This window comes from Hylobates moloch, unplaced genomic scaffold, assembly GCF_009828535.3.
Source record: "Hylobates moloch isolate HMO894 unplaced genomic scaffold, HMol_V3 SCAFFOLD_4, whole genome shotgun sequence".
NCBI lineage: Eukaryota > Metazoa > Chordata > Mammalia > Primates > Hylobatidae > Hylobates > Hylobates moloch.
The window spans coordinates 96,098,223-96,122,231 of NW_026652279.1; the positions used below are offsets into that span (position 1 = coordinate 96,098,223).

The window sequence follows — 24,009 nt, forward strand, 5'->3', positions numbered from 1 at the left end:
TGTAGCAGGCACTCTTGTCACACACACTGTCAGCTTCCCTCCCTCTGCTCACTTGGTGGCATTCACTTGGATGACCACAAGCTGAATAAGAAAAAAATATGTGCAATTCTCATTTTAAATTTTCAGTCTCTGACCCAGGTTGGCCCAGGTACAGTCACGAATCACTCTATTCCCCCAGCCTCTGCTTTTGTTCACAGAGATGACCTCTGGCTTTCTGCATCTCCTCCCCTCCTGCCGCCTCCACCCTCACAGGAGCCTGGGCTGTGCCTGCACGTCCCGCCTCTGGGCACAAAGGCCATCGCCTGGCCACAGCCTGCCCTCCACTCACTGCCTGGACCCAGCTCCTCTCACTTCACCAGGTATGGTGCTTCTGCAATTCTTCCACTTCCTTTGTCAATATTTTCCTCTCCACTGAATCAGTCCAACCAATACACAAACATCTGTTAATTTTACCATCTTAAAAAAAAAAAAAAATTCCCCTATGGCCACTACCCTCATGTCCTTAATTTACTGCAAAACTACTCAACAAAGCTGTTACCCGCTCCCAGCCGATCAGGCTTTCCTCTTCAACACTCCAGAGAAACAGTCCTTCTCAAGGCCCACAGTTCCTTCTCCCTGGTAAACCCCATGGCCGGTTTCCGTCCTCCTGAGTCACTGCCACACCTGACACAGGTGGCCACTCTCCTCCTTGCAGCCTTTTCTTCACTTGCTCTCAGGACACCACATGGACTCCTGGCCTCCTGCTCTCTAGCTGCTCATCTGCTCCTCCCTGCCTATCATAGCCCTGCTGGCCTCTCCCTGCCAGGTGCTGTATCACACATTAGGACGACCCCAGGTGTGTGTCCCCAACCGGAGCCTGTGCTGCCGTGTGCAACTGCCTAGTCGGATCTCCCGTGTGTCTCGTAGGCATTTCAAATTCCCCTGTCCAAGCCTGAGTTCCTGGTGGCCATGTGCTCCCTTCTTGCGGTTGCTCCTAGTCAGTGGGACCTTCATGAGACCAAAACACAAAACTAAGCACAGTTGAGGCCATTCCTGACTCCTTCCTTGCTGTCACCACTAACCACACACACAGCTCAACAACAAACACAGTCTGCTTCTCTCCACCCGCCACTGCCACCCAGTCTCCCCCAGCCCTACCGCATTCCTGGTGTTGCCCATGCTCCCTTCCACCTGTTCCTGGTCTACAGCAGTCAGAGCTAAAATAAGAGGCCCGGCCACCCTTCATTCAGAGCCCTCCAGACTCCCACTCACTCAAAAAATGCCCATGTGCATGCTGCCATCTGTTACGAATCCCATCCACCGCCCATTGTCCCATCCCACCCCAAGGGCTGGCCCACCGCTCCTCGCCTACTACTCTGATTGCCCCGTCTCAGGCCCACTCAGGCGCTGCTGCAGCCTGGGGCTCCTCTGTAGGCTCAGGCAGCCACCCAGGCCACTCCTCACATGCGCTTCCCAGGCTGTCCCACCCAGACGGCAACGCCACTCCACAGCCCTGCTTCTCCGAAGGTCTCATTACCATCTCACACACCACACGTTTTATTATTTGGCTTATTACAGTCTTTCTTCCACCACTGGAATGTAAGCTTCATAAGGGCAAGGAATTTTGTCTGTTTATTGCTGTACCCCAAGCACCTAATGCAGTGCCTGGCATACCCTGGTTGTTCACAGAGATGAATGAAAGACCAATTACTTGATTAAAAAGTGTCATATGTGTGCGACTCTCGGCCAAAATCTCCCCTGGTCTGTTTTAACAGAGATGATCTGCCTACTGTGGCAAACCTCCTCCATAGGAATTAGAGAAATGAGTCTGCAAAGTACCCATTTATAGCAATGCTTGAAAAATCTTTTTAGTTGTGGTAAAACAGATATCACATAAAATTCACCATCTTCAGCATGTTGAGGTGCACACTTCAGTGGCATCAAGGATATCTGCGGTGTAGTGCAACCATCGCCCTCCATCCAGCTCCAGGACACTCTTCATCTTACAAGATGGAAACTGTCCACATTGTCACTCCCCACTGCCCCCCCAGCCCCTGGCAGCCCCCATTCTACTTTCTGACTCTGAATTTGAATGCTGATATTGAAGCTCCCCCTGGCCTGACACAACCCACCCGCCTCCCTGCCTACCGAGAGCTTGTCCTTCTTCTCCACCTCGAGGCTGCTCTCTATGGCTTCTGCTCTCTTCCAGGCATCCAGTCGGAATCTTTCCATCACTTTTATTTCTTCCCGGAGGTCTGTGTTCTCTCTGACTAACATTTCTATCTGGCTTCTGAGACGGCCGTGTGTACTTGACCATTTGGTTTCCTTTCTTTTCAAATCTTCCTGTAAATCTGCTATTTGCTGTTTTAAAGTCTCTCAAAAAAAAAAAAAAAAAGCATTACTACATTACCAGAATTAAAATAATAGAAGAATAGAGACCCAGCAATGAAACAGAATAGCCAGCAAGAAAGGGAAGGCTTAGTCAACAGACGACATTCTAAGACGAATGTCGTAGTTTTCAGCAGCAGGAGGAGGGGATCAGAGTCTCACCGCAGACCATCAGCAAAACGAATTCCAGAGGCCAGGAGAAAGGAAGGCAGACAGCACGTGGGAGCTGACAGCAGAAAACTGCCAAGAGGTAAGAAAGACCTCACCTGAGCTATTAACTGAAAGGGATCCATGGGGGAGATCCCAAAAAGAAGAAATGCAATAGGAACTCATGAATAATTGAAGGAAGAGTAGAACTAAAGAATAAAAGATTCCAAAGTCAAAACTACCTGCCCTGAAAACTATCTGAAATTCATGAGAAGAAATAAATTTCCAGAAAAATGAGTTGTTTTAGATAGACTAAAATAAGGGAAGAATATACTGGAAATGTCTAGAAGCAATTCGAGATTACGTGCAGGTGCAAGTGATAACGACTGACCTACAGTGGAGGAAGAAGTAGGGCACCGAAGCCCATCAGTGGTGAGGCAGCGGGCACGGCCCGGCCCATGTCCCTGCACCTCAGTAACCCCTGCGGCAGCCACACAGCAGCCTGGTGAGGATGGGGAGGACATCTGGGCCCTACCACAGAGGGCGTGGACTTTGGATTGGGTGACATCAAGGTTCACATCCGAGGTTTCTGACTTGAAAGCTTAAAACAAGGTAAGGTCCACAACCTCCATGAACATCAGGTTTCCCATTTGTGAGATGGATTACGACCAATAAATGAAAAATTTCTGGTAAGCACTTTTATCATGTAGGAATATGGATTTAATATGAAAATGGTAAAATACAAGTCTAAATGGGTTCAGAATTCAAGAGCAATTAATATTTACAAAATATCTGTTATCAGGCACTGTCACAGGCCCTTATTATACTAAGAACAAAGCTCCACCTCACGAGGCTCACTCTGCCAGGGACAGTGGGAGGGTGATGGGAGAGTGGCCGGGGCAGGTGAGGGGGTGACAGGAGAGTGGCCAGGGCAGGTAAGGTGGCGGGGCTGTGTAGGGAGGCAGCATGACACGTGCTGGGTGTCACTGAACAGAGCTGGGGGAGGCAGCGCGTGTGGGAAGCAACAGGAGGGTGCCTGGCACAGTGCCAGCACTCCAAGGGACCAGCGCATGTGACAGGTAAATGGCAGGAGGACTGGCCAGGGACAGGAAGGGGAAAAGAGGCCCAGTCACATAAGGACTGAGGTTCTTGGAGGAAGGAAAGCAGAGGCATATGGAGGTGTCTGAGCAAAGGGGATCCGTTGTCACCTGGAGTGACGCCACAGGGACGGGGTGAGAGCGGAGGCCAAGCCGCCAGCAAGTCATTAACCCGGAGGTGGCAACTGGAATCTGAGTGGACTTTCTGTCAGAACAGCATGGAATGGAAGAGCAAGAGAAGCCTCGAGAATGATTCGAGGCCTCTGGCCCAAGCACAGGGGAAGACGGCAGCAGGATGGACACTGGCAGACGGCCGCGATGAGGCCTGGGGGTTCACCGTTGGGGTGGGCACAGGGGCTCCTCAGGAGCCGTGTCAGTGCCACACAATGACTGGAGGCCGCGCTGCAGGGCGTGTGGCGAAAACAGCTGGTGAGATTTGGAGATCCAGGCACAGTGAATATGGGCAAGGCTTTTAAGGAGTTTTGCTGCAAAGGAAAACACAGATAGGGCTGTGGGGTTGAGTGAGCTTTGTTTAAAGAAATGCCAGCCGGCGGTAAGGACGGGAAGGCTGGGGGCAGAACGCGCGGTGGAGACAGAAGGCGGAGGCGGAGGGTGGGCTCTGTGGGCGGGACACGGGGATGGACTGGGTGGAGGATGACACTCCCTCAGGGCGCAGAGGGAGGGAGAGGCCGCAGCCAGTCAGCGGAGAGCCTGGGGATGGGTGAGAGGAAGAGAGGGGAGCCCCTAGGCTGGGGGACTGGTGAGGGTCCAGACCCACATAGACGGGAGAGGAGCCGGGAGGGGAAACGGGCAGGAGGAAACGACCTGCGGGGTGAAGCCAGCAGGCCTGGCTGGCGGGTGGGATCCGCGGCTGGGGCGCAGACTTCCAGCGCAGCGCGAAAGCTCAGAGGCAAGGCTGGGAAAGCTCGAGGTCCCCCGGCACCACCACACCCTGCAGGGGCTCCATGTCCCGCGGGCGAGGCTCAGGCAGAGGCGGCTGCCAGGTCCCGGTGAGCATGGCTGAGAGCCAGCGCCGTGAGAACGGGAAGAAAGCGCAGAAGCCAGGGCAGGGAAGGCCGAGGGGACTCCGGACCTGCCGAAGGCGCAGCCCGCTCTGTCAACCTCCACGGGCTCTACGCTCAGAGCAGCCCCGGAGGAGCCCGGCTCCTTGCAGCAAAGTAGATGCCAGACCCCGAGCAGGTTTAAAAAAGAAAGCCAAGACCGGGCGTGGTGGCTCACGCCTGTAATCCCAGCACTTTGGGAGGCCGAGACGGGCGGATCACGAGGTCAGGAGATCGAGACTATCCTGGCTAACACGGTGAAACGCTTTCTCTACTAAAAATACAAAAAAAAATTAGCCAGGCGTGGTGGCGGGTGCCTGTAGTCCCAGCTACTGGGGAGGCTGAGGCAGGAGAATGGCGTGAAGCCGGGAGGGGCACGCCACTGCACTCCAGCCTGGGTGACAGCATGAGACTCCGTCAAGAAAGAAAAGAAAGAAAGGAAAGAAAGGAAATAAAGAAAGCCAAAACCAAATAGTCTTAAATAACCCGTTGTTCCAGAAAGCAGTGCTCTCAAAACGCCAAGGGCAGCACTAAATGGCAAGGGAGCCATGGACTTAAAGGGGCTCCCCCACTGGTCAAGTTGGGACCATTTAAATATCAAAATGGAAATTTTATAATTAATTAGAGTAACCTGAGTGTGTGAAAAGCTATGACTCAGTAATGATGAATGTAAATTCCAGGAAGGCAGAAATTGCTAACTCATCATCAATTCCTCAATGATTACAAGTGTCTAGTACATAAGGGGTTCTCAATAAATTTGCTGAATGAATACTCAAAATAAAATAGTTAATATTTTTTAACATAACTATAATGTAAAGGAAGGTTAAATATGCCCTCTCCTTAATTTTTTGATGATTTAATAGAGTATCAATAAACATAGGTTTGTTTTCTATTAAGTATAAATCTGTTTTTAAAGTATATTTTTGCACAGAAGTAGAAAGAAATGTAAATACGGGGAACTATGAATAAGCCAAATAGTGTAAGGAAGAAAAGCAACTGCACACCAAAACCAGCAAGAAATAATGAATACCTAGGGTTACACATGATAACCAAGTAAGAACAGGCAGGATCCAAACTTCAATCAACACCAGAAATCATATAAACGAACAAAGGTGAGAGTTCAAGAATGAGTTCCTGAAGAGGGACGGCAACTCACCAGCCCAGCTCCTTGCCACCCAACAAGCGCCTTGATGGGCACAGCCCAGAGCTGCCAGCAGTGAGGATGTGCCCAGTCCTGCACGGTGCAGTGTGGCAGCCACCAGCAAGCCACAAGTGGCTACTAAGTCCTGGAAATGTAGCTAATGGGAATGAGAAACTGAATTTTCAATTTACTCTAATTAATTTAAATGGAAATAGCCACACAGGGATAAGAGCTAGCAGCCTGGACTGCAGAGCCTGAGAATCAGAGGACACATCTTGTGAGGGAAAGGCATCAAGTTGCAAGAAAAGAAAACCCACATTATTCATCTAACAAAGTACAACAACAAAAAGAAGTGTGTTTGCTCTGGTTTGAATCACCTTGGAAGAAGTAGTCAGGATCAGAGCTATGAGAAAGAGAAGGAGGAAAAAAATTAATCAATCTCATAACCTTGTGTGGTCTAAGGAGGTTATTTGTTTTTTCCCTTTGAATCTGGTAAGATTTTCATAACATAGCAAGGTTATCTCTAATCCTAGGAGATCCAGAAAGAAAAATGAAATGACAAACCCATCATGTATTTTAGAATAGGCTATGGTTTTTAATTCAGTGAAGTTTTCTGATAGCAGCATTTGTTATAACTACTGTTTCAAGTATACGTCTTATTCACCAAAAACAGCCATACTAAATTTGTAACTATAACTCATATTGTTTAAAAGAAATTCAATTAAGTTTAAAATCAATTTTTAACCTCTTACCTATCAAGTAGAGAACAAAAAACACTCTAAGAATTGCTAGTAGAACTAAAAATTAATTAGCCAGCCATGGTGGTGGGCACCTATAATCCCAGCTACTTGGGGGGCTGAGGCAGAAGAATCGCTTGAACCTGGGAGATGGAGGTTGCAGTGAGCTGAAATTGAGCCCCTGCACTCCAGTCTGGGCCACAGAGTGTCTCAAAAAATAAAAAATAAAACTGAACTAAAATTTGTCATGATGTTTATGGAGGGATAATCTGGCAATTTGTATCAATCTACATACCTTTAACCTCAAAATTTCACTTGTAAGAATCCATCCTAGAGACACACTCCAGGACATAAGCTACATGAGGACAGGGATTGATTTGTTTTGTTCACTGCTGCATTGCCAGTATATGCCTGCTACACAGCAGGTACTCAGTAGCCATGTGCTGAATGAATAAGTGGGAGAATGATTGTGAGAGGTCACATATGCGCAGTTATTCAGTACAGCCCTTCTTGGGTTCTTGTAAACAGAAAAAGAACAGAAATACGTAGTGCTTAAGTGAGTAAATTATGGCACATATTACAATTCTATACAATAATAAAACAAAGAACAAAGATGTTCTGTTAAGATACATAATGATTTCAGTAGACTATCATTAATGTTTAAAAAAACAGCATGAATTATATATGTACTTTCTAAGAACTTCTCTGGAAAGATATGAGATTGGTAACACTGGCTGCCTCGAGAGGTGAATTAGAATGCAAACAAATCAACTGTAAAAAGATACCAAACGATTGGAAAATCTGAATATGGACTAAGTATTAGTTGATACTAAGGAATTACTGTAAATTTTGTTAGGTGTGACAAAGGTATGATAACTTTTCCCCCCTGTGGATGGAGTCTCACTGTGTCACCCAGGCTGGAGTGCAGTAGCATGATCTTGGCTTACTGCAACCTCCTCCTCCCGGGTTCAAGTGGTTCTCCTGCCTCAGCCTCCCACGTACCTGGGACTACAGGCGCACCACCATACCCGGCTAATTTTTTTGTATTTTTCGTAGAGATGGAGATTTGCCATGTTGGCCAGGCTGGTCTCGAACTCCTAACCTCAAGCCATCTGCCTGCCTTGGCTTCCCAAAGTGTTGGGATTACAGGAGTGAGCCACCGCCCCCAGCCAATAGTCTTATTTTTTAAAGGTGTCTTTCTCAGAGAAACATACTAGACTATCTATAGGTGAAATGAGGAGATGTCTGGGATTTCACTTTTTAAATTCCAGATTAAAAAGCAAAAAAAGAGTACAGAGGAGAGAGAGAGGAAATTAGACGAAATGATCACTGGTAAAATATGGGAATTCATTCTGCTCTTGCTACTTTTATGTGTTTTTGAAACTTTCTATAATAAAAAATTATTTTCAAAAAACAACTGAATAGGTGGCCGGGGCAAGGGTAAGGGAGGAATTTCACCACCCATCTTTTTGTAACTTTTGAATGATAATATAATTATATTACCTTTTGAAATAAAAGTTTTAATATTGTCAACATCTAACATATTAGATTTAATAAACTAAGCATTAACCAAAACATACTGGTACGTTTCTTCCCACAAAAATAAAGAATGAGAATTAAAGACCCTGAGCACCATGCTATTCAGTAACTCAAGCTATAGGTGTGCAGGTGAGATTGCTCAAGGATGGCTACATGAGACAGGAAGAAAGCAAAGGATGGAACTCAAAAATGCTAGTAATTAAAATACAGACAGTGGAAAGTGCATTTTATGCTAGAAGCAATGGATAGCCATTTTAAATTTCTCTTTTGATAAGTATTCACTTTGATGAAGTCCAATATATCCATTTTTTCTTTTATAGTTAGTTGTGTCTTCTTAGTAATATTCAGATATGCCAATGTCGTAAATAAATTCACCTTTTTTCTAGAAGGTTTATAGTTTTAGCATGTCCACTTCTAACTATGAAATGAACAAGACTGATAATCTGGCCTATCAGTTTATAAGTTTTAGAATTAAACACCTGGTTATTTACGGACGTAAATTATGATAGATGAACAGAACTAACAATATTTGGTGTGTGGTAGGTCAAAAAGATTAACACAACATTATGCTGGTGAATTTCCAACTCCGGGCTTGTTAATTCATCCATGACATTATTGTGGTCTTTTCTAGGAAGACTTTACTAGTAAGAAAAGAACTGATATCTTCTACTCTTTAAAAGTCAGGCTACCAAAGATATTCCTGATACACTGTCTCAGACAGATTATTTGCTGAATGAATGAATAATGGATTGATACACAGTTTTGCTTTGACATAATAACTCTGAGATTCTTACAAGACTGTCACCTTTACTAACTTACATGAATATAACATAAAGAACTAGCATACCTGTATTTCTTCACGTTCCTTTTTATCTGGGAAACTTCTTGCAGCTGTAGTGTACTTTTCAAAAACTTTACGTTCCTTTTGTAGCTTCCTCATCTCCTCCTTTTTAAGCTCTTCTATTCGAGCTAATTCTTTTGCTTTCTGTTGTTCGAAGTCTGCAATTTCTTTCCTAAAATGACCAAACTATGTTATCACCTAAGGAGACCATCTCGGTGCAGTGATGTGCAGAACCTGCTGACAGGCTAGTAACTGCTAGTCCTAGCGAATTCATCTTCAATCCATAGGCCTGAAATAACAGCCAATCCACTCACTAAAGCATTCATCCAATAAGCATTCATTGGGTGCCTACGATGAATCAGGCATTCTACGAAGTAGTGGGGAAACCACAGTGAAAAAAACAAACATTCTAGCTGGGTACAGTGGCTCAAGCCTGTAAGCCCAACACTGGGAGGCTGAGGCAGGCTTGAGCCCAGGAATTCAAGGTTGTAATGAGCCGTGATCGCACCACTGTGTTTCAGCCTGGGCGACACAGAGAGACTCTGTCTCAAAAAAAAAAAAAAAATTGTATTCCCATGTAGCTTCTTACACTCTATTGGAAGACAGACGATAATAAAGAAGATAAATAAGTACATGGAATATTAGAAGCATTAAAGAGAAATAAAGCAAGGAAGAAGTTTAGAAAATATCAGAGTGGGAGGGTGAAACTGTGTTGTATGTGAGGGCTTATCTTGCTGAAATAACATGAAGGAAACCCGAAGAAAATGAGAGAGCCAGTCACAAGGGTGTCCACACACAGCAGTGCAGGCAGAAGGAGCAGCAAGTGCCAAGGCCCTCAGGCAAGAATGTGTCTGAGGTGTTCAAAGAACAGCCAGGAGGCCAGTGTGGCTAAAACAGAGTGAGCAAAGGATGGGTAGCAGGAGGTGGTGTCAAAAAAGGAGGAGACAGGTTAGGCACGGTGGCTCACTCCTGTAATTGCAGCACTTTGGGAGGCCAAGGCGGGCAGATCAGGTCAGGAGCTGGACCTGAGGTCAGGAGTTCGAGACCAGCCTGACCAACATGGAGAAACCCCATCTTTACTGAACATACAAAATTAGCCGGGCATGGTGGCGAATGCCTGTAATCCCAGCTACTCGGGAGGCTGAGGCAGGAGAATCACCTGGGAGGTAGAGGTTGCAGTGCGCCGAGATCGCACCATTGCACACCAGCCTGGGCAACAAGAGTGAAACTTCATCTTAAAAAAAAAAAAAAAAAGGAAGGAGGCCTTGATCAGATGAACTGTCCAAACTCAGGCTGGCTCTGGATGTGTGTGAAGAGCACGGACATGGGCAGCAGAGAGACCTGCCAGGAAGCAAATTTAATTACCAGAGAAAGCCAATAGGGCCCTGGTGGAGAGTGGCAGCTCTGAGGCAGTGAAGCAGTCGGGTTAGAAATGGACTGAGAGAGCAAGAGAAGACTCAAGCATGACTCCAAGATTTTCCACTGGGCAAATGGAAGAGCAGACTCATGTGCTGAGACAGGGAAGAAGAAGAGAAGAGTAAGTTCAGGAGGGAACGTCAGGAGCTCACTTTTTCTAAATGATCACTCTAAATTAAACACTCATCAGCTCTCCAGGTAGAGAGAACAATGAGGCAGTGGGATAGGAGATGTGGGCGAGAGATGTGGATCTGAGGCATAACAGCATTTAAAGCCTCGGGACTGGACAAGTCTCTCCCTGCCTCACTGGAGGCAGAGCAGACAGAAAAGGTAAAAGATATTCTCATTGACTAAATATTCAACATGTCGACTGTGTGCACACAATCATATAGTCAAAGCAAACACTGGGAGAGGAATACTTGTGGCACATTTAAGACAGTTAAATATCCTGATAAATGAGCAAAGATCACAAAGAAAGTTACAAAATAAACACAAATGACCGCTAAATATAAAAGCATGCTCAACTTTATCAATAATTAAAGAAATGCAAACTTTAGCAGGTGAAAGATGGCATAATTATCAGGTTGGCAAGATTTGAAAGACTGCTAATGCTCAACTCCAGTGATGGGGAAAGGGGTGAGAAGAAGCCTCAGATACTGACTGGGGCAATGGACATTCTTAAAATTTATCACAAGGAAGTAGATTTTTAAATAAAAAGTGTCTCATACATATGATGATATTCCTTGCAGAATAATTTATAATAGTGGAAAATTCTAAACAACCTAAATTTCCATTAACAGATTAGTCACAGTAGCATTCATATAATACAGTCATTTCAAGGATACAGAAGACTAGGGTGTGCTAATAGGGTAAGATGTCTATTATGTTGTTAAAATAAAAAGCAAGGCTGGACATCGTAGTTCATGCCTGTAATCCCAGAACTTTGGGAGGCCAAGGCAGGGGGATCACTTGAGCCCAGGAGTTCAGGACCAGCCTGGGGAACATGGCAAAACCCCGTATCTACCAAAAATACAAAAATTAGCTGGGCATGGTGGTGCATGCCTGTAGTCCCCACTACTCAGGAGGCTGAGGTGGAGGATGGTTTGAGCCCAGGAGGCAGAGGTTGCAGTGAGCCAAGATTGTACCACTGTACTCCAGTCTGGGTGATAAAGCCAGACCCTGTCTCAAAAAAAATAAAAATAAAATAAAAAGCAGATGAAAGAGCCCATACAGTAGAGCCCAGGGCTCTACTGAACCACACTGCCTAGGCTGGCACTGAGGCTCTCTGTCACTGACTAAGGAGGTAAACTTAAAAAACTTGCTTCTCAGTGCATCAGTTTCCTCATTTGTAAATTGGGAAGGATAACACAATGTCTAAATTCGAGGACTGAATTTTGCTTAGAACAAAGCAAAACTGAAATAGGGAAAATGCTAAAAAAAAACAAAAAACAACAACAACAAAAAAACCCAGCCATTATCTTATGACTTAAATGTTCTTTAAAAGAAAAAGATGTCCATTTTGAAATAATGAAGCAGAGACATTTTAAAAGTGATCTTGGGGCTGGGCGCAGTGGCTCACGCCTGTAATCCCAGCACTTTGGGAGGCCGAGACGGGCGGATCACGAGGTCAGGAGATCGAGACCATCCTGGCTAACACAGTGAAACCCCGTCTCTACTAAAAATACAAAAAATTAGCCGGGCGAGGTGGCGGGTGCCTGTAGTTCCAGCTACTCGGGAGGCTGAGGCAGGAGAATGGCGTGAACCTCGGGGGTCGGAGCCTGCAGTGAGCCGAGATCGTGCCACTGCACTCCAGCCTGGGTGACAGCGAGACTCTGTCTCAAAAAAAAAAAAAAAAAAAAAGTGATCTTGGGTGGAGAAGGGATTGGAGTAAGTTCCACGTTTTACCCATCACTACTATGATAAGCATATATTTACAGTATGTATCAGCAGAAAAACAAAGATGTTTCCATTAAAAAAATAACAAATTTTCAGAATTTGATTTTTAAGCATACTGCAGATTATAGTATAGTAACTGAATTTCCTTTTTAAGTAGATTAATAGCTGTCTATAAACCTTTATCTGGAACTTATGGGCCAGGTGTGCTTTAGAATTCCTATTTTTCAGGTTTTAGAAAAGAAATACGGAAGAGATGTCAAGGAAGATGGTGGAGTAGGAAGCTCCAACAATCAGTCCCTCCACCACAGCAGCTATTGAACTAGCAGCACCTGTCAGAATCAACCATTTCGGAACTCTGGACACTAATGAAAGACTTGCAGCATCCTGGGGAGTGCTAAAGAACAAAGAGGCTGGGAAATTTGGGTGAATTTCAGCATTTGCATAGCAGCTACCATCCCCTAGATCCAATCCCGCATCCTGGGGAGTGCTAAAGAACAAAGAGGCTGGGAAATTTGGGTGAATTTCAGCATTTGCATAGCAGCTACCATCCCCTAGATCCAATCCCGCAGCAGGCAGCCATGGGAACTACAGTTGTATGAATTTCTCCTCAAACATTAAAATAACAAATACCAAAAAACAAAGAAATACGGTGTGTATGTGACATATAATATCCCCAACAAGACCCAGAGCAACACCTGGAATAAAAAGTACTAGTATGTTTCTGCAACAGAACTTAGTACTATTCACAAGTACGATTAAAAAATATGTCTACATAAAAGTTATATAGAGAGAAATAATAAATATAATATATATAAATAGCCGCATGTAAGTTCAGTTCAAGTTTTGCTAACCAATAAAGTCAGGTAAGATCATGACCTAGGGTAGGAGATGACTGCTGTAGGTGGAGTTGTGTCCTCTAAAACAATATGATGAAGTCCCAATCCCTGTGAATGTGACCTTATTGCAAATAGGGCCTTTGCAGATATAATTAAGATGCCAGTTAAGATGAGGTTATATTGGAGTAGGGTGGGCCCTTAATCCAATATGACTCTATCCTTAAAAGAGGCACCAAGACAAACATACACAGAGGAGAATGCCATGTGAAGACACACACAGAGGGAAGATGGCCATGTGACCACAGAGGCAGGGACTGGAGTGATGTAGCTGCAATCCAAGAAATACCAAGGTGTGCCTGAAACCACCAGAAGCTGGAGAAGCCAGCATGGCCCGCCTTGCTGATGCCCGGACTTTGGACTTACAGCCTCCAGAATCACAAGAAAATACATTTCTATTGTTTAAAGCCAGCTAGTTGGTGGTACTTTGTTACAGCAGCCCAGAGAAACCAATACACTAACTAGCCAAAGTACCACTTGAAGTACCATAGCTCCGAACTGTTTTCAAATTTTAATTTATGATTTCTCCACTAAGAAAGTTCCCCTTTGTACACATCATTGACTACATTGGGTCATTTTATTCAGTAAAAAAACTTATATGATACAGATATCACCTCCTCCTTTTCAGTTATATTTGTTTGACTGATTTAAATTTAAATTGTTTCAGACTGTTTATAGATGGTCTTAAAGGTATAACTGAGTCACTGCATATTTTTTCCCAACTTACAGACCCAACGTACCTGAGTTTTTCCAAGGCACTTTCTCGTTCAATGCGAAGTTTAGCTAAAGATGCGTTCTCAGCTTTAAACTTTTCTATTTCTGTTTCCAATTCAATAATTTTCTCTCTCAAAACCTGGGATCGAGCATTGTCACCTGTGAAATAGGCCATAAATGCTGAACTTCACAAAAGGCATTACTGCAGCAAAAACACTAGCTAGCTAGTAACACTAAGAGCCAAGAACATGGCAAACATCTGTGCCATTAAAATGCATTAGAAACAATGCTTCAAACATGAAAAGGAAAAAAAATTAAACCTAACTTTCCTGAGGAAATCAGTGGGAATTTATGAAAGAATTAACCTACCTCAAAAGAGTATCGACCTGATAAGGAATCAACATGATACATAAAAAGAAATCATTCAAATCAATTTTTCAAAGACGAATATATATAAATAGCTTAAGAACATGAATAAGTAATCCACAAGTGATCTGAAGAGCTAATCAACACCAAAATCAAAGTTTACCCCCTACTATTAATCAATTAAATGCAAATTGTTTTCCCTTTATCAAATTTGCTATTTAAAATGTAAAATAAGGCCGGGTGCGGTGGCTCACGCTTGTAATCCCAGCACTTTGGGAGGCCGAGGCGGGCGGATCACGAGGTCAGGAGATCGAGATCACGGTGAAACCCTGTCTCTACTAAAAATACAAAAAATTAGCCGGGCGTGGTGGCGGGCGCCTGTAGTCCCAGCTACTCGGAGAGGCTGAGGCAGGAGAATGGCGTGAACCTGGAAGGCGGAGCTTGCAGTGAGCCAAGATTGCGCCACTGCACTCCAGCCTGGGCGACAGAGCAAGACTCCGTCTCAAAAAAACAAATAAAAATAAAAAAATAAAATAAAATGTAAAATAGCCAGTGCTTCTGTCCTTCAAGCATTTTTATCAATTAGTACTTTTTTAGAAACTAAATGTGATCCACAAGGCTAAAGAAATGAGGTAAGTTACACAACTCTGTCATATTAAAACTACATAGAAAAAATGACTGGAATGAAATATCCCAAAATGGCACAGCAGTTACTTTTGGGTAGTTAAGTTGTAAATATTTTTGCTCCTATGCTTTTTAAGCTTCCAAACTTTGTAAAAAAAAAAAATTACTTTTAAAATCAGAATTTTTGAAAAATAATGTTATAATTTCTATTTTAATTTCTATTTTAAAGCACCTAAGCTCTGCTAGTTAATAATATAATGGAAAGGAATCTTTCAGGGTGAGTTTAAAAAGTCCGTTACATCAACAGAAATACTACACATCCGTTAAATGGAATGAGGTAGATGTGTACATGCGTTAGAACAATCTTCAAAATTTATCATAAGCAAGGTGCAGGACAGTATGCAAAAAGCATCTTTTCATTTGTATAGAAAGGTAATTATATACAAACTGACACATATGCTTTTATATGCATGGACTCTTTAGAATACACAAACGAAATGGTAATACTGGTACCTCTAGGAAGGGGTACTTGAACCAGGTCTGGGGAAGAAAGGAAATGTAGAAGCTTTGATGTTATCTCACTTTATTAAAAAGTAATTAGTTTTAAAGCCTTATGTAGACCCATAAAATAAATCAAATTTTTACAAATCACCCATTAATTTGACTTCTATTGAGCAACAAGGAAAGTCAGGATTTTAAGCATTCTGACAGCATACTGATAAATGTTAACTTTCTAACATTCTGATACATATTTTATAATGCTCTGACTCACCAGGTGGTTGGTCTTGACTCATGCTTAACTTGGGTTCGTTTCCCAAGTGTGAATCTGACTTTGGTTTTGGTTTCAAAGAAGGAAAGAATTTCATCATCAGCTCCGATGGAGGAGGAGGACTTCTGCTCCTCCTGGACTTGCTCAAGTCTTCTCCCCTCTTGATTGGTGCAATCTTCCTTTTTATTGTTTTGTCCAGGGTACCTATTTCATTATTAGGGCAGCATGTCCGTGGCGTCCCATAAGTGGATTCATTCCCAAGAACAACATCATGATTACACAAATTCTCTTCAAGGTCAGTCCAAGTTCTTTCATCATCAAAGTCCATTTTACTCATACTTAGGGATGAGGATCTCGAGGGCTCAGACACTTTATGTTTTATGCTTTCTATGATAGACTCATCGCTACTGTAATCTTTATCAGACAAATCCAGATCAACATCTCTCCTTTTATCTTCTTGGGTCCTGGTGTCCTTAAAAGGCCCCTTACCATCACAGACTTGTGGGCTATCCTCTCTGCTGCTGATGCCCCTTTCTCTATCCTCAGTCAATGGTTTTATGGTAACATCAAGCTGTTCCTCAGAGTCAGTGCTACTGTCACTGTTCGGAACACCTTCATCATCATGTGCATTCCATTCAGTTTGATTTTCAGAAGTGCTCTTTTGGACGGCTTTCCTGATTTTACAAGGCTGTTCCCTCAATTCATCAGCTGAGGACAATGAATGAAGTTGTTTGGGTGCGACTTCACACTCACTCTCCTTCTCACGTGCAGTGTGGTCCAAATCCTCACTGCGGTTACACTGACTAACGGGATCTGCCGGGTTTGTCCTCTGTGGCACAGCTTTGACAGGGGTGGAAGACATCCGGTGACCTTTGCAGATCTGTTGATCCCTTTCTAAGATCTTCAGCACAAATGAGGAATTACTAGAAAATGATATTTCATCAGCAGCTTGTTCTAAAAACAAAAATTCATCTAATTCCAAATTTTCCTTTTCCTTTTCTCGTTCCCAAGTCTCTAACTTTTTCTGAAGAGAAATGTCAAGAGAAGATTCAGACTCTCTCATGGTCTCCCTTATAGGGCTCTTAGCAGCCAGGTGGCTGGCCGGCCCTGTTGAAAGAGGAAGTCTGTCTTTACCTTGTGTCTTATTCCACCCTGTGCAGCCAGTATCACAAGGTTTTGGACACTCAGGTACATTTTCTTTATTATTAGATGTGACTTTTTTTTCAAATTTGATTTGGTCTCTGAACTGCCCATCACATTTCTTCCCCGTCTGTATTTTCAATCCTGACGGAGAAAGGCTTTTCCGGTTACTACACTTCAGCATTTTCGGCTTCTGACTGAGGGTGACAGAACCATTCTTGGTTCTAGCTTTACTGTCCTTTTTAAGGATAGGGTTGTCTGCACACGGCTCTTTATTTATGAGAGCTGTTTTCCGCTGGAGTTGCTGTCTATCCATTTTAAACAGCGGCTGGTCCTCGGAAGTGCTCTGGTTAGTCACTAGTTTACTTTCTTTCCCTTTTTGAAACTTAGATTTAGCATTAGTAAATCTGGCTAAACCTTCTCCTCGTTTTAAAAATGGTTGTTTTGGTTTTGCTTTGATTGGCAATGGTCCTTCTGCTTCCTAAAATAAAAGAATAATATTTGAATTAATTTTGGATATATCCAAGTCATCTCAAAGTTATTTTTAAGGCAAATTATAGATAAATCTCTAAAGCCTTAGAATGATTTAATCAGAAGAGCACAATCGCTGACCTTCAGCTGTTTTTGCTTCAGTTCTTGCTCTTCCAACCGAATTTGTTCTTCTAAGTAGTCTTCAAAGGTCTGTTTCCTTTCTCCAATAGCAGCTTTAATGGGCCTAATTAGAAACAGAAAGTTATTTAACATGCAAATCATAATGTGTGAATAGTTTACACTTAGTTGGCCCAGTACAGAAACCCTTGACAACATGGAGAACTAACTTTTCCCAAAATCACTGCCTCCCTTTGAGAACCTAACAAAAACCACAATCCCTCTCTACCCCTTAAAATAAAGAAACATACAACACTCTTCACATGACTTTGGAGTCCTAAGAACCCTTCTGAAGTCCATCTATCGACTACAGATTAAAACATGGAGTAACATATTCATCAAATAACTTTAAAATGTATTTCAAAAATAGATCACTAAATATGCATTTTTTTAATTAAGAAAGGCCCTTAATGTGAGTAGAGCAATAATCAGAAAAGTCATTTTGTCCATATTATTATATTAAAAATTTTGAAATGAATTTTTAAAATAATCAACTTACTTAAAAGATAAAATACTTAATCTTTGCCATATTTTAAAATTCTGTAACTAAACTGATTATGCAATTATAATTGATAAGTGACACCAAATGGGAGACGCCAATACTTAATTTTTCCCTTCTCCAAAAATAGGATTTAACTATTTGAGAGAAAATTGATTTTATCCAGATGTTTCTCTTAAGCGAAAAAGCTTTGAGAATACAATGTCAAGGCAGCTTTAACTGACCTATCTCCTCAACCTCCTTTGTTGTGGACAGTACATAATAGGTTGTATCTTTAACCTTAAAAGCTTAGTCAAGCAAAAACAAGAAAAGTATAGATCTTTCAAACAAAGAAAGTGTTCAGTAACAAAGGCTAGCTATTGTACTAAATAGTCACATTTCTCACTTTCAACATGAACAATACCTTTCTTCAATATTAGTCACTTCTGAGGAATCATCATGTTTTTGTAAGTTCTTATCATTTGCTTCCTGAATCTGTTCTGTCATTTTCTCCCAACATGATAAAATACTTTCTCCTGAAATAAAAATTAGGAACAATTTAGCTCAAGAAAAGCATATTAATGTCTTAAAACATGAGAATTCTACAAGTTACTATGTTAAAAAATTTTTTAATTAAAAGTAATATGATTTTATAACACTCAAGTTTCTCTTTAATATAATTAAGAGAAACTACAAAACTCCAATTAAGACACTTGAGGCCAGGTGTGGTGGCTCACACCTGTAATCCCAGCACTTTGGGAGGCCAAGGCGGGAGAATTACTTGAGGCCAGGAATTTGAGCCCAGCCTGGCCAACGTGGCAAAACCCTGTCTCTACAAAAAAAAAAAAAACAAAAAAAATTAGCCAGGTGTGGTGGCACATGCCTGTAATCCCAGCTACTTGGGAGGCTGAGAGCAAGCAGAGGTTGCAGTAAGCCAAGATGGTGCCACTGGACTCCAACCTAGGTGACAGAGCAAGACCCTATCTCAAAAATAAAAATAAAATAAAATAAAATAAAGACACTTCACATTCTTCAAAAGGTTAATGTCATGAGGAAAAACAGTGTGGGGTTTTCTAGATATTAAAAAGACTAAAGAGTTGTAAGAATCAAACGTAATACATGAACTTGACTGGATATGCATTAATTTGATTGGATCCTTTAAAAAAAAAGCACCTTTAAAAGATATTTTGGGATAGCTGGGGGAATCTCAAAATGAACTTGAATATTAAGGAATTATCATTAATTTCTTTAGATATAATAATAGCACTGTGGTTATACAGATGGATGTCCTAATTTTTGCTTGATGCATACTGAAATATTTGGAATGAAGTAACAAGATACCTGCATATTATTTTCAGTGAAATGGTTCAGCAAATTATACACATATAGAAGTAAAGATAAGGATATACATGTAAAAGATATATATATATACATACATACATACACTGACAAAGTAAATACAGCAAAATATTAACTGCTGAATCTAGGTGGTGGGTATACCAGTAATCACTGCAGTGGTCTTTCAACTTTTCTAAATATTTGAAATTTTCCAAAATAAAAGGCTACAGAAGCATGTTGTGTAAAAAAGAAGAAAAACATATTTGAGCTTTCCACACTGATGAATTAACTCTAAATTAAGAACAAGGCATTATGGCTGGGTGCAGTAGCTCAGATCTGTAAGCCCAGTACTTTGGGAGGCCACGGCAGGCAGATCACTTGAGGCCAGGAGTTTGAGACTAGCCTGGCCAACATGGTGAAACCCCATCTCTACTAAAAATACACAAAATTATCTGGGCATGGTGGCACATACCTGTAATCCCAGCTACTTGGGAGGCTGAGACACGAGAATCACTTGAACCCTAGAGGCAGAGGTTGCAGTGAGCTGAGATTGTGTGCCACTGCTCTCCAGCCTGGGTGACAGAGCGAGAGTCTGTCTCCAAAAAAAAAAAAAAAAAAAAAAAAAAGAAACGACACAGGGGACAAAAAAAAAAATAACCATACAGAAAGAGCTGGCAGGGTAGCACGCGCCTATAGTCCCAGCTACCTGAGAGGCTGATGGGGGAGGATTACTTGTGCCCAGGAGTTTGAGTCCAGCCTGAGCAACACCGCAACACTCCATCTCTGAAAAAAAAATTTTTAAAGAAAAAACATGTAAAGGCTTTATCTTAGACAACTTAGTAACACCGTAAGTACAGAAGAGAGAAACATAAGTAGCTCACCTGTAGGATGGTTACGGTTTTCTTCTTTTAAATTTTTTTTTTCCACAGGCGTTTCTTGATACTGTGCCTCAGAAAATAAATTAGGAGACGCACGTTTTGAAGTTAAGACAAAATCTCCATGAGCAGTTCTACAGAAGTTGCTTTGCTCGTGGGATAAAATGTTGGAAGCGTATGTTTCTTCCTGCATTGGGTCCGGGTAGACATATGATGGGAAGCAGCGTGTGGCTCTCTCCCCAGTGGCAGTATTTCCTGGAGACCTGTGCTTCTGGCTCTGATCATCAGGCAGTAAACTCAAACCTTACAATTAAGAAAAGCAACAAAGCTGATGACTTCCTTCAACATTTTCTCTTTTATCCCCAGTAGTGACTCCACCCCACAAAGGCTTCTCCACAGTGACAAAAGTATTTTTTCCCTTTATTAGGAAATGGTGTTTAACAAAACCATTGATTGTTTGAGACAGTCTCGCTCTGTCACCCAGGCTGAAGTGCAGTGGTGCGATCTCAGCTCACTGCAACCTCCACCTCTTGGGTTCAAGTGATTCTCGTGCCTCAGCCTCCTGAGTAGCTGGGATTACAGGCGTGTGCCGCCACGCCCAGCTAATTTTTTATATTTTTAGTACAGACGGGGTTTCACCATGTAGGCCAGGCTGGTCTTGAACTCCAGACCTCAGGTGATCTGCCGGCCTTGGCCTCCCAAAGTGCTGGGATTACAGGCGTGAGCCACCACGTCTAGCCTGTTTAAATTTCTAATGCAGTAAGTTATTGATAAATACAGCCCATATAACAAAAGTTCTTTGGGGCCCTCAAATATTTAAGAATCCTAAGGGGTCCCGAGACCAAAATATTTGAAAACTACTGCTCCAAAGCAAACTGCTCCATGACTGTATGAGGCTAGTTCTTACGTAAATAACTTTGAAATCAGCTTCCCTGTCATTCTGTCATAGTGCTGGTTCTACCTTTAAAAAGTATCACAGCTGTTATTTAAGTGATCTTGATTATTCTTTGTATGTATTCCATAAAGAAACCCTAAGCTGTTCAACTATTTTAAGGCACACAAATGTTTTCTATATTCTCTAAGATAAACATCCACATTCCCTAAACCATTGTTTACATGCTACAATTTCTCACGACCACACGCCACCCGACCCCTGCACCCAGCCTCACTCACTTGCCAAGTCTTTTTTTCCTTGTATTCTCAATGCCCAGCACAATCTCTGAGCAGAACAGGGGCTTTCCTTGGTCAGTAAAGTTATTTCTTAAAAGTAGCACCAAGAAGCAAACACATGGCTCCAACCTCTGTTTTTTTCAAACTATGGGACACAATCTATAATAATTTTATCATCGGATACAGCATTTTAAAAAATGATATAGAACTAGAATAAACAAGATAGAAAATGTCCTCACTACATGCCAGGAACACCAATACGGACTGATGACATGAAACTGCTTTGTCATTATGAGTCACGATTTTAAACATTTTTATTACTACAGAGTGCGGTCAAGAAACTTTCAAACCACTGCTCCAGGTCACATTTCCAGTTTTCTTTCCTGATTGGCACATGATGCTTTCCGTTAACTGATGGGTCACACAACAGAATACTGTCATCTCCTACCACAGAAAGTATCTTTGGTATGGGTCTTCAGCTGAACAGAGGGGCTCCTACATATATTTACCTTTATGACACCCAACAGTTTTCATTCATCAGGCAGGGGTTGGATACCAGTAGTAGCTCTAAACCAAATCTGACTTTTCTTCTATTGGACCTTTTTTGGAGGGACAGGGTCTCACTCTGTTGCCCAGGCTGGAATGCAGTGGTGCCATTGTAGCTCACTGCTGCAGCCTCAAATTCCTGGGCTCAAGCAATCCTCCCACCTCAGTCTCCAGAGTAGCTAGGACTGCAGGCATGGACCACCACACCCAGCTCATTTTTTTTTTTTTTTTTAATGAATAAACATGAATGCCTTAAAGCAGGGCATTCAGAATGCGGCAGCTCCTTCTTGTTCCAGTTATATTACAGTTATATTCCAGTTATATTACAACTCTACCACTTCACATTTATCGGGCTGGCCCTTAAAGAAACTGGAGTTCACAACACGATACAGGAACGATAGAAATAACCTGTCAAACAACTACAGGTCAGAAATGTGCATTGTACTGAGGCCCTGTGTAGGCAAAGCATACCTGCAAGTGTGCACTGCCCAGACACCATGGTGAGCAGCTTCTCTTGTTCTTCCATGAGTCTCTGTAGTTGCTCCAACTGTTGCCTCTTCAATTGTTCCTGCTTCTTCTGTTGTACTTCTTTCAGCTTTTTTAATACAAAATGAATTTTATTAAATCAACTTTACAATTCTTCATGGACCCCTTGTTCCATTAATTTCTCTCATCTTAATTCCTCCCATCTCCCTCCTCCTATCTTTCCTAGTAAGAAGTTTTAGACAGGGATCCCTAGGTAACTAAATCAGCCCCCAAAAATCTAAAACTCAAATCCTTACGAAGGAACTCTTATCAACTATCTCAACTAAGAAACCGAAACAGTCATATAAATCCTTTGTTAAAATAGGATGGGCATCAGTGTATCATCCAATTTTTTCCCCTAATACTTGATCAACCATTTCTTACTTTTTGCCAAATGAGGTAACAACTTAAAGTTATTATAAGTGCTAATTAAACACACTTTAATGTTTCACATTAGACAAAGGGCAAAATCTGGTATTCTGAGGATTTCAGAGTGAAGGGGAAGAAACAAGAAGACCTAGAACAGATGACTTTATTACATAAACAGAAACCTGCAATGACATAAATTCACAGTAGGCCAAATCCTATTGTACCTGTTCAAGTTTTTTAAAAAGTGGGTCTTTATAAGCCCCTTCTTTGAATTCACTTGCAAGATCTGGGGTGAAGTCATTTTTGTTTTCTTCCTGGTGTCCAGGAGCATTGTGACATGCTGCTACCTGTGGTCCCTTTTTAATGCAAGGAAAGCCTGTATGGGTTTCAGATTTATCTGACTGTGGTTTGTAAGGGCTATTTGACTCCAACTTCTGTTCTTCAAGAAGTGAATCTTCTTCATTTATAAAGCTGAAGCTATCAGAAAAATGTGTGCCTTTAATAGGAAAGCTGGTAGAAATGTCCACAGCTGCTCGCTTCTCTTTGTCTGCTTCCAAAATAGGAAATCCACGATTTAATATGACCCCAGCCCGAGAAGGATTGGTCATCCACTGGGTTAGGAAGTTCTGCCCACTGTTTAACTCTGAAGAGGTTGGCATCAGGAACATCTTAGTCCAATGACACTATTATATTTAAACAATGCAAAGGCTAGAAGAGCTACTGATTTCCAACACCTGTAGACAAAAATAGTCAACAAAATCTATTAGGTAAAGCCATTAGATGTCCTACCCAAAATGAGCCCAAACCTCAACCTGGCATAAAAACGTCCTCAATATTTCATATACAAAAGACCTTAACTAGCAAAGCAATTGGGCATTGAGCTACTTTTTTTTAAGTCTTAAAAATAACCAAATTGAGTAGATCAAAAACCTAAGATCCTTTTTGCCCTAACCATTCAATTACTAATGATTTTATACAAGTGCTATATTAGATGAACCAAACAATGGAAGATAAAATACCTTTTAAGTTATTCACTTAAGAAAAAAAAAAAAGTCTAGAAAAGGAGTATAGTCTAGTATAGTCTATCAGATATTACCCACACTAAGCACTTTCTTGCTTCTGGCCCTAGTTCAACATTGCTTCTTTGCCCAATTGGTGAACCTGTTTTCTCCCTAGTTCTACAACAAAAGTCACCACCAGCACTCGTGGCTTTACCTGGCACTGTTTCACCTGTCCCTTCCTCTCTCGTCTCCCTACTAACACCTCACCCACCAGATAGCCCCTCATCTGTATTCCTAGAGGTAAAATAGTG

At 42.1% G+C, this 24,009-nt stretch overlaps 1 protein-coding gene across 7 annotated transcripts in view; it reads right to left on the minus strand.

Moving 5' to 3' along the window:
• Nucleotides 1–24,009, minus strand: part of CENPJ (centromere protein J) — a 43,305-nt gene that overhangs the window by 8,155 nt on the left and 11,141 nt on the right. For 5 of the 7 annotated variants that reach the window (XR_009213207.1, XM_032150636.2, XM_058437762.1 and 2 more), the window contains exons 2-10: nucleotides 22,922–23,431; nucleotides 22,275–22,398; nucleotides 20,094–20,390; nucleotides 18,299–18,410; nucleotides 17,361–17,463; nucleotides 15,612–17,229; nucleotides 13,876–14,008; nucleotides 8,937–9,102; nucleotides 2,128–2,352 (exon numbers count right to left, since the gene is read on the minus strand). Coding sequence is in view for 6 of the 7 variants with exons in the window: in XM_032150636.2 (XP_032006527.1) it covers nucleotides 2,128–2,352; nucleotides 8,937–9,102; nucleotides 13,876–14,008; nucleotides 15,612–17,229; nucleotides 17,361–17,463; nucleotides 18,299–18,410; nucleotides 20,094–20,390; nucleotides 22,275–22,398; nucleotides 22,922–23,365 (3,222 nt within the window). In the remaining variant the exon portion in view is untranslated. Of the gene's footprint in view, nucleotides 1–2,127; nucleotides 2,353–8,936; nucleotides 9,103–13,875; nucleotides 14,009–15,611; nucleotides 17,230–17,360; nucleotides 17,464–18,298; nucleotides 18,411–19,684; nucleotides 19,819–19,918; nucleotides 19,996–20,093; nucleotides 20,391–22,274; nucleotides 22,399–22,921; nucleotides 23,432–24,009 lie in introns of those variants that run through there. The other 2 variants (XM_032150641.2, XM_058437765.1) reach the window with 2 other exon arrangements.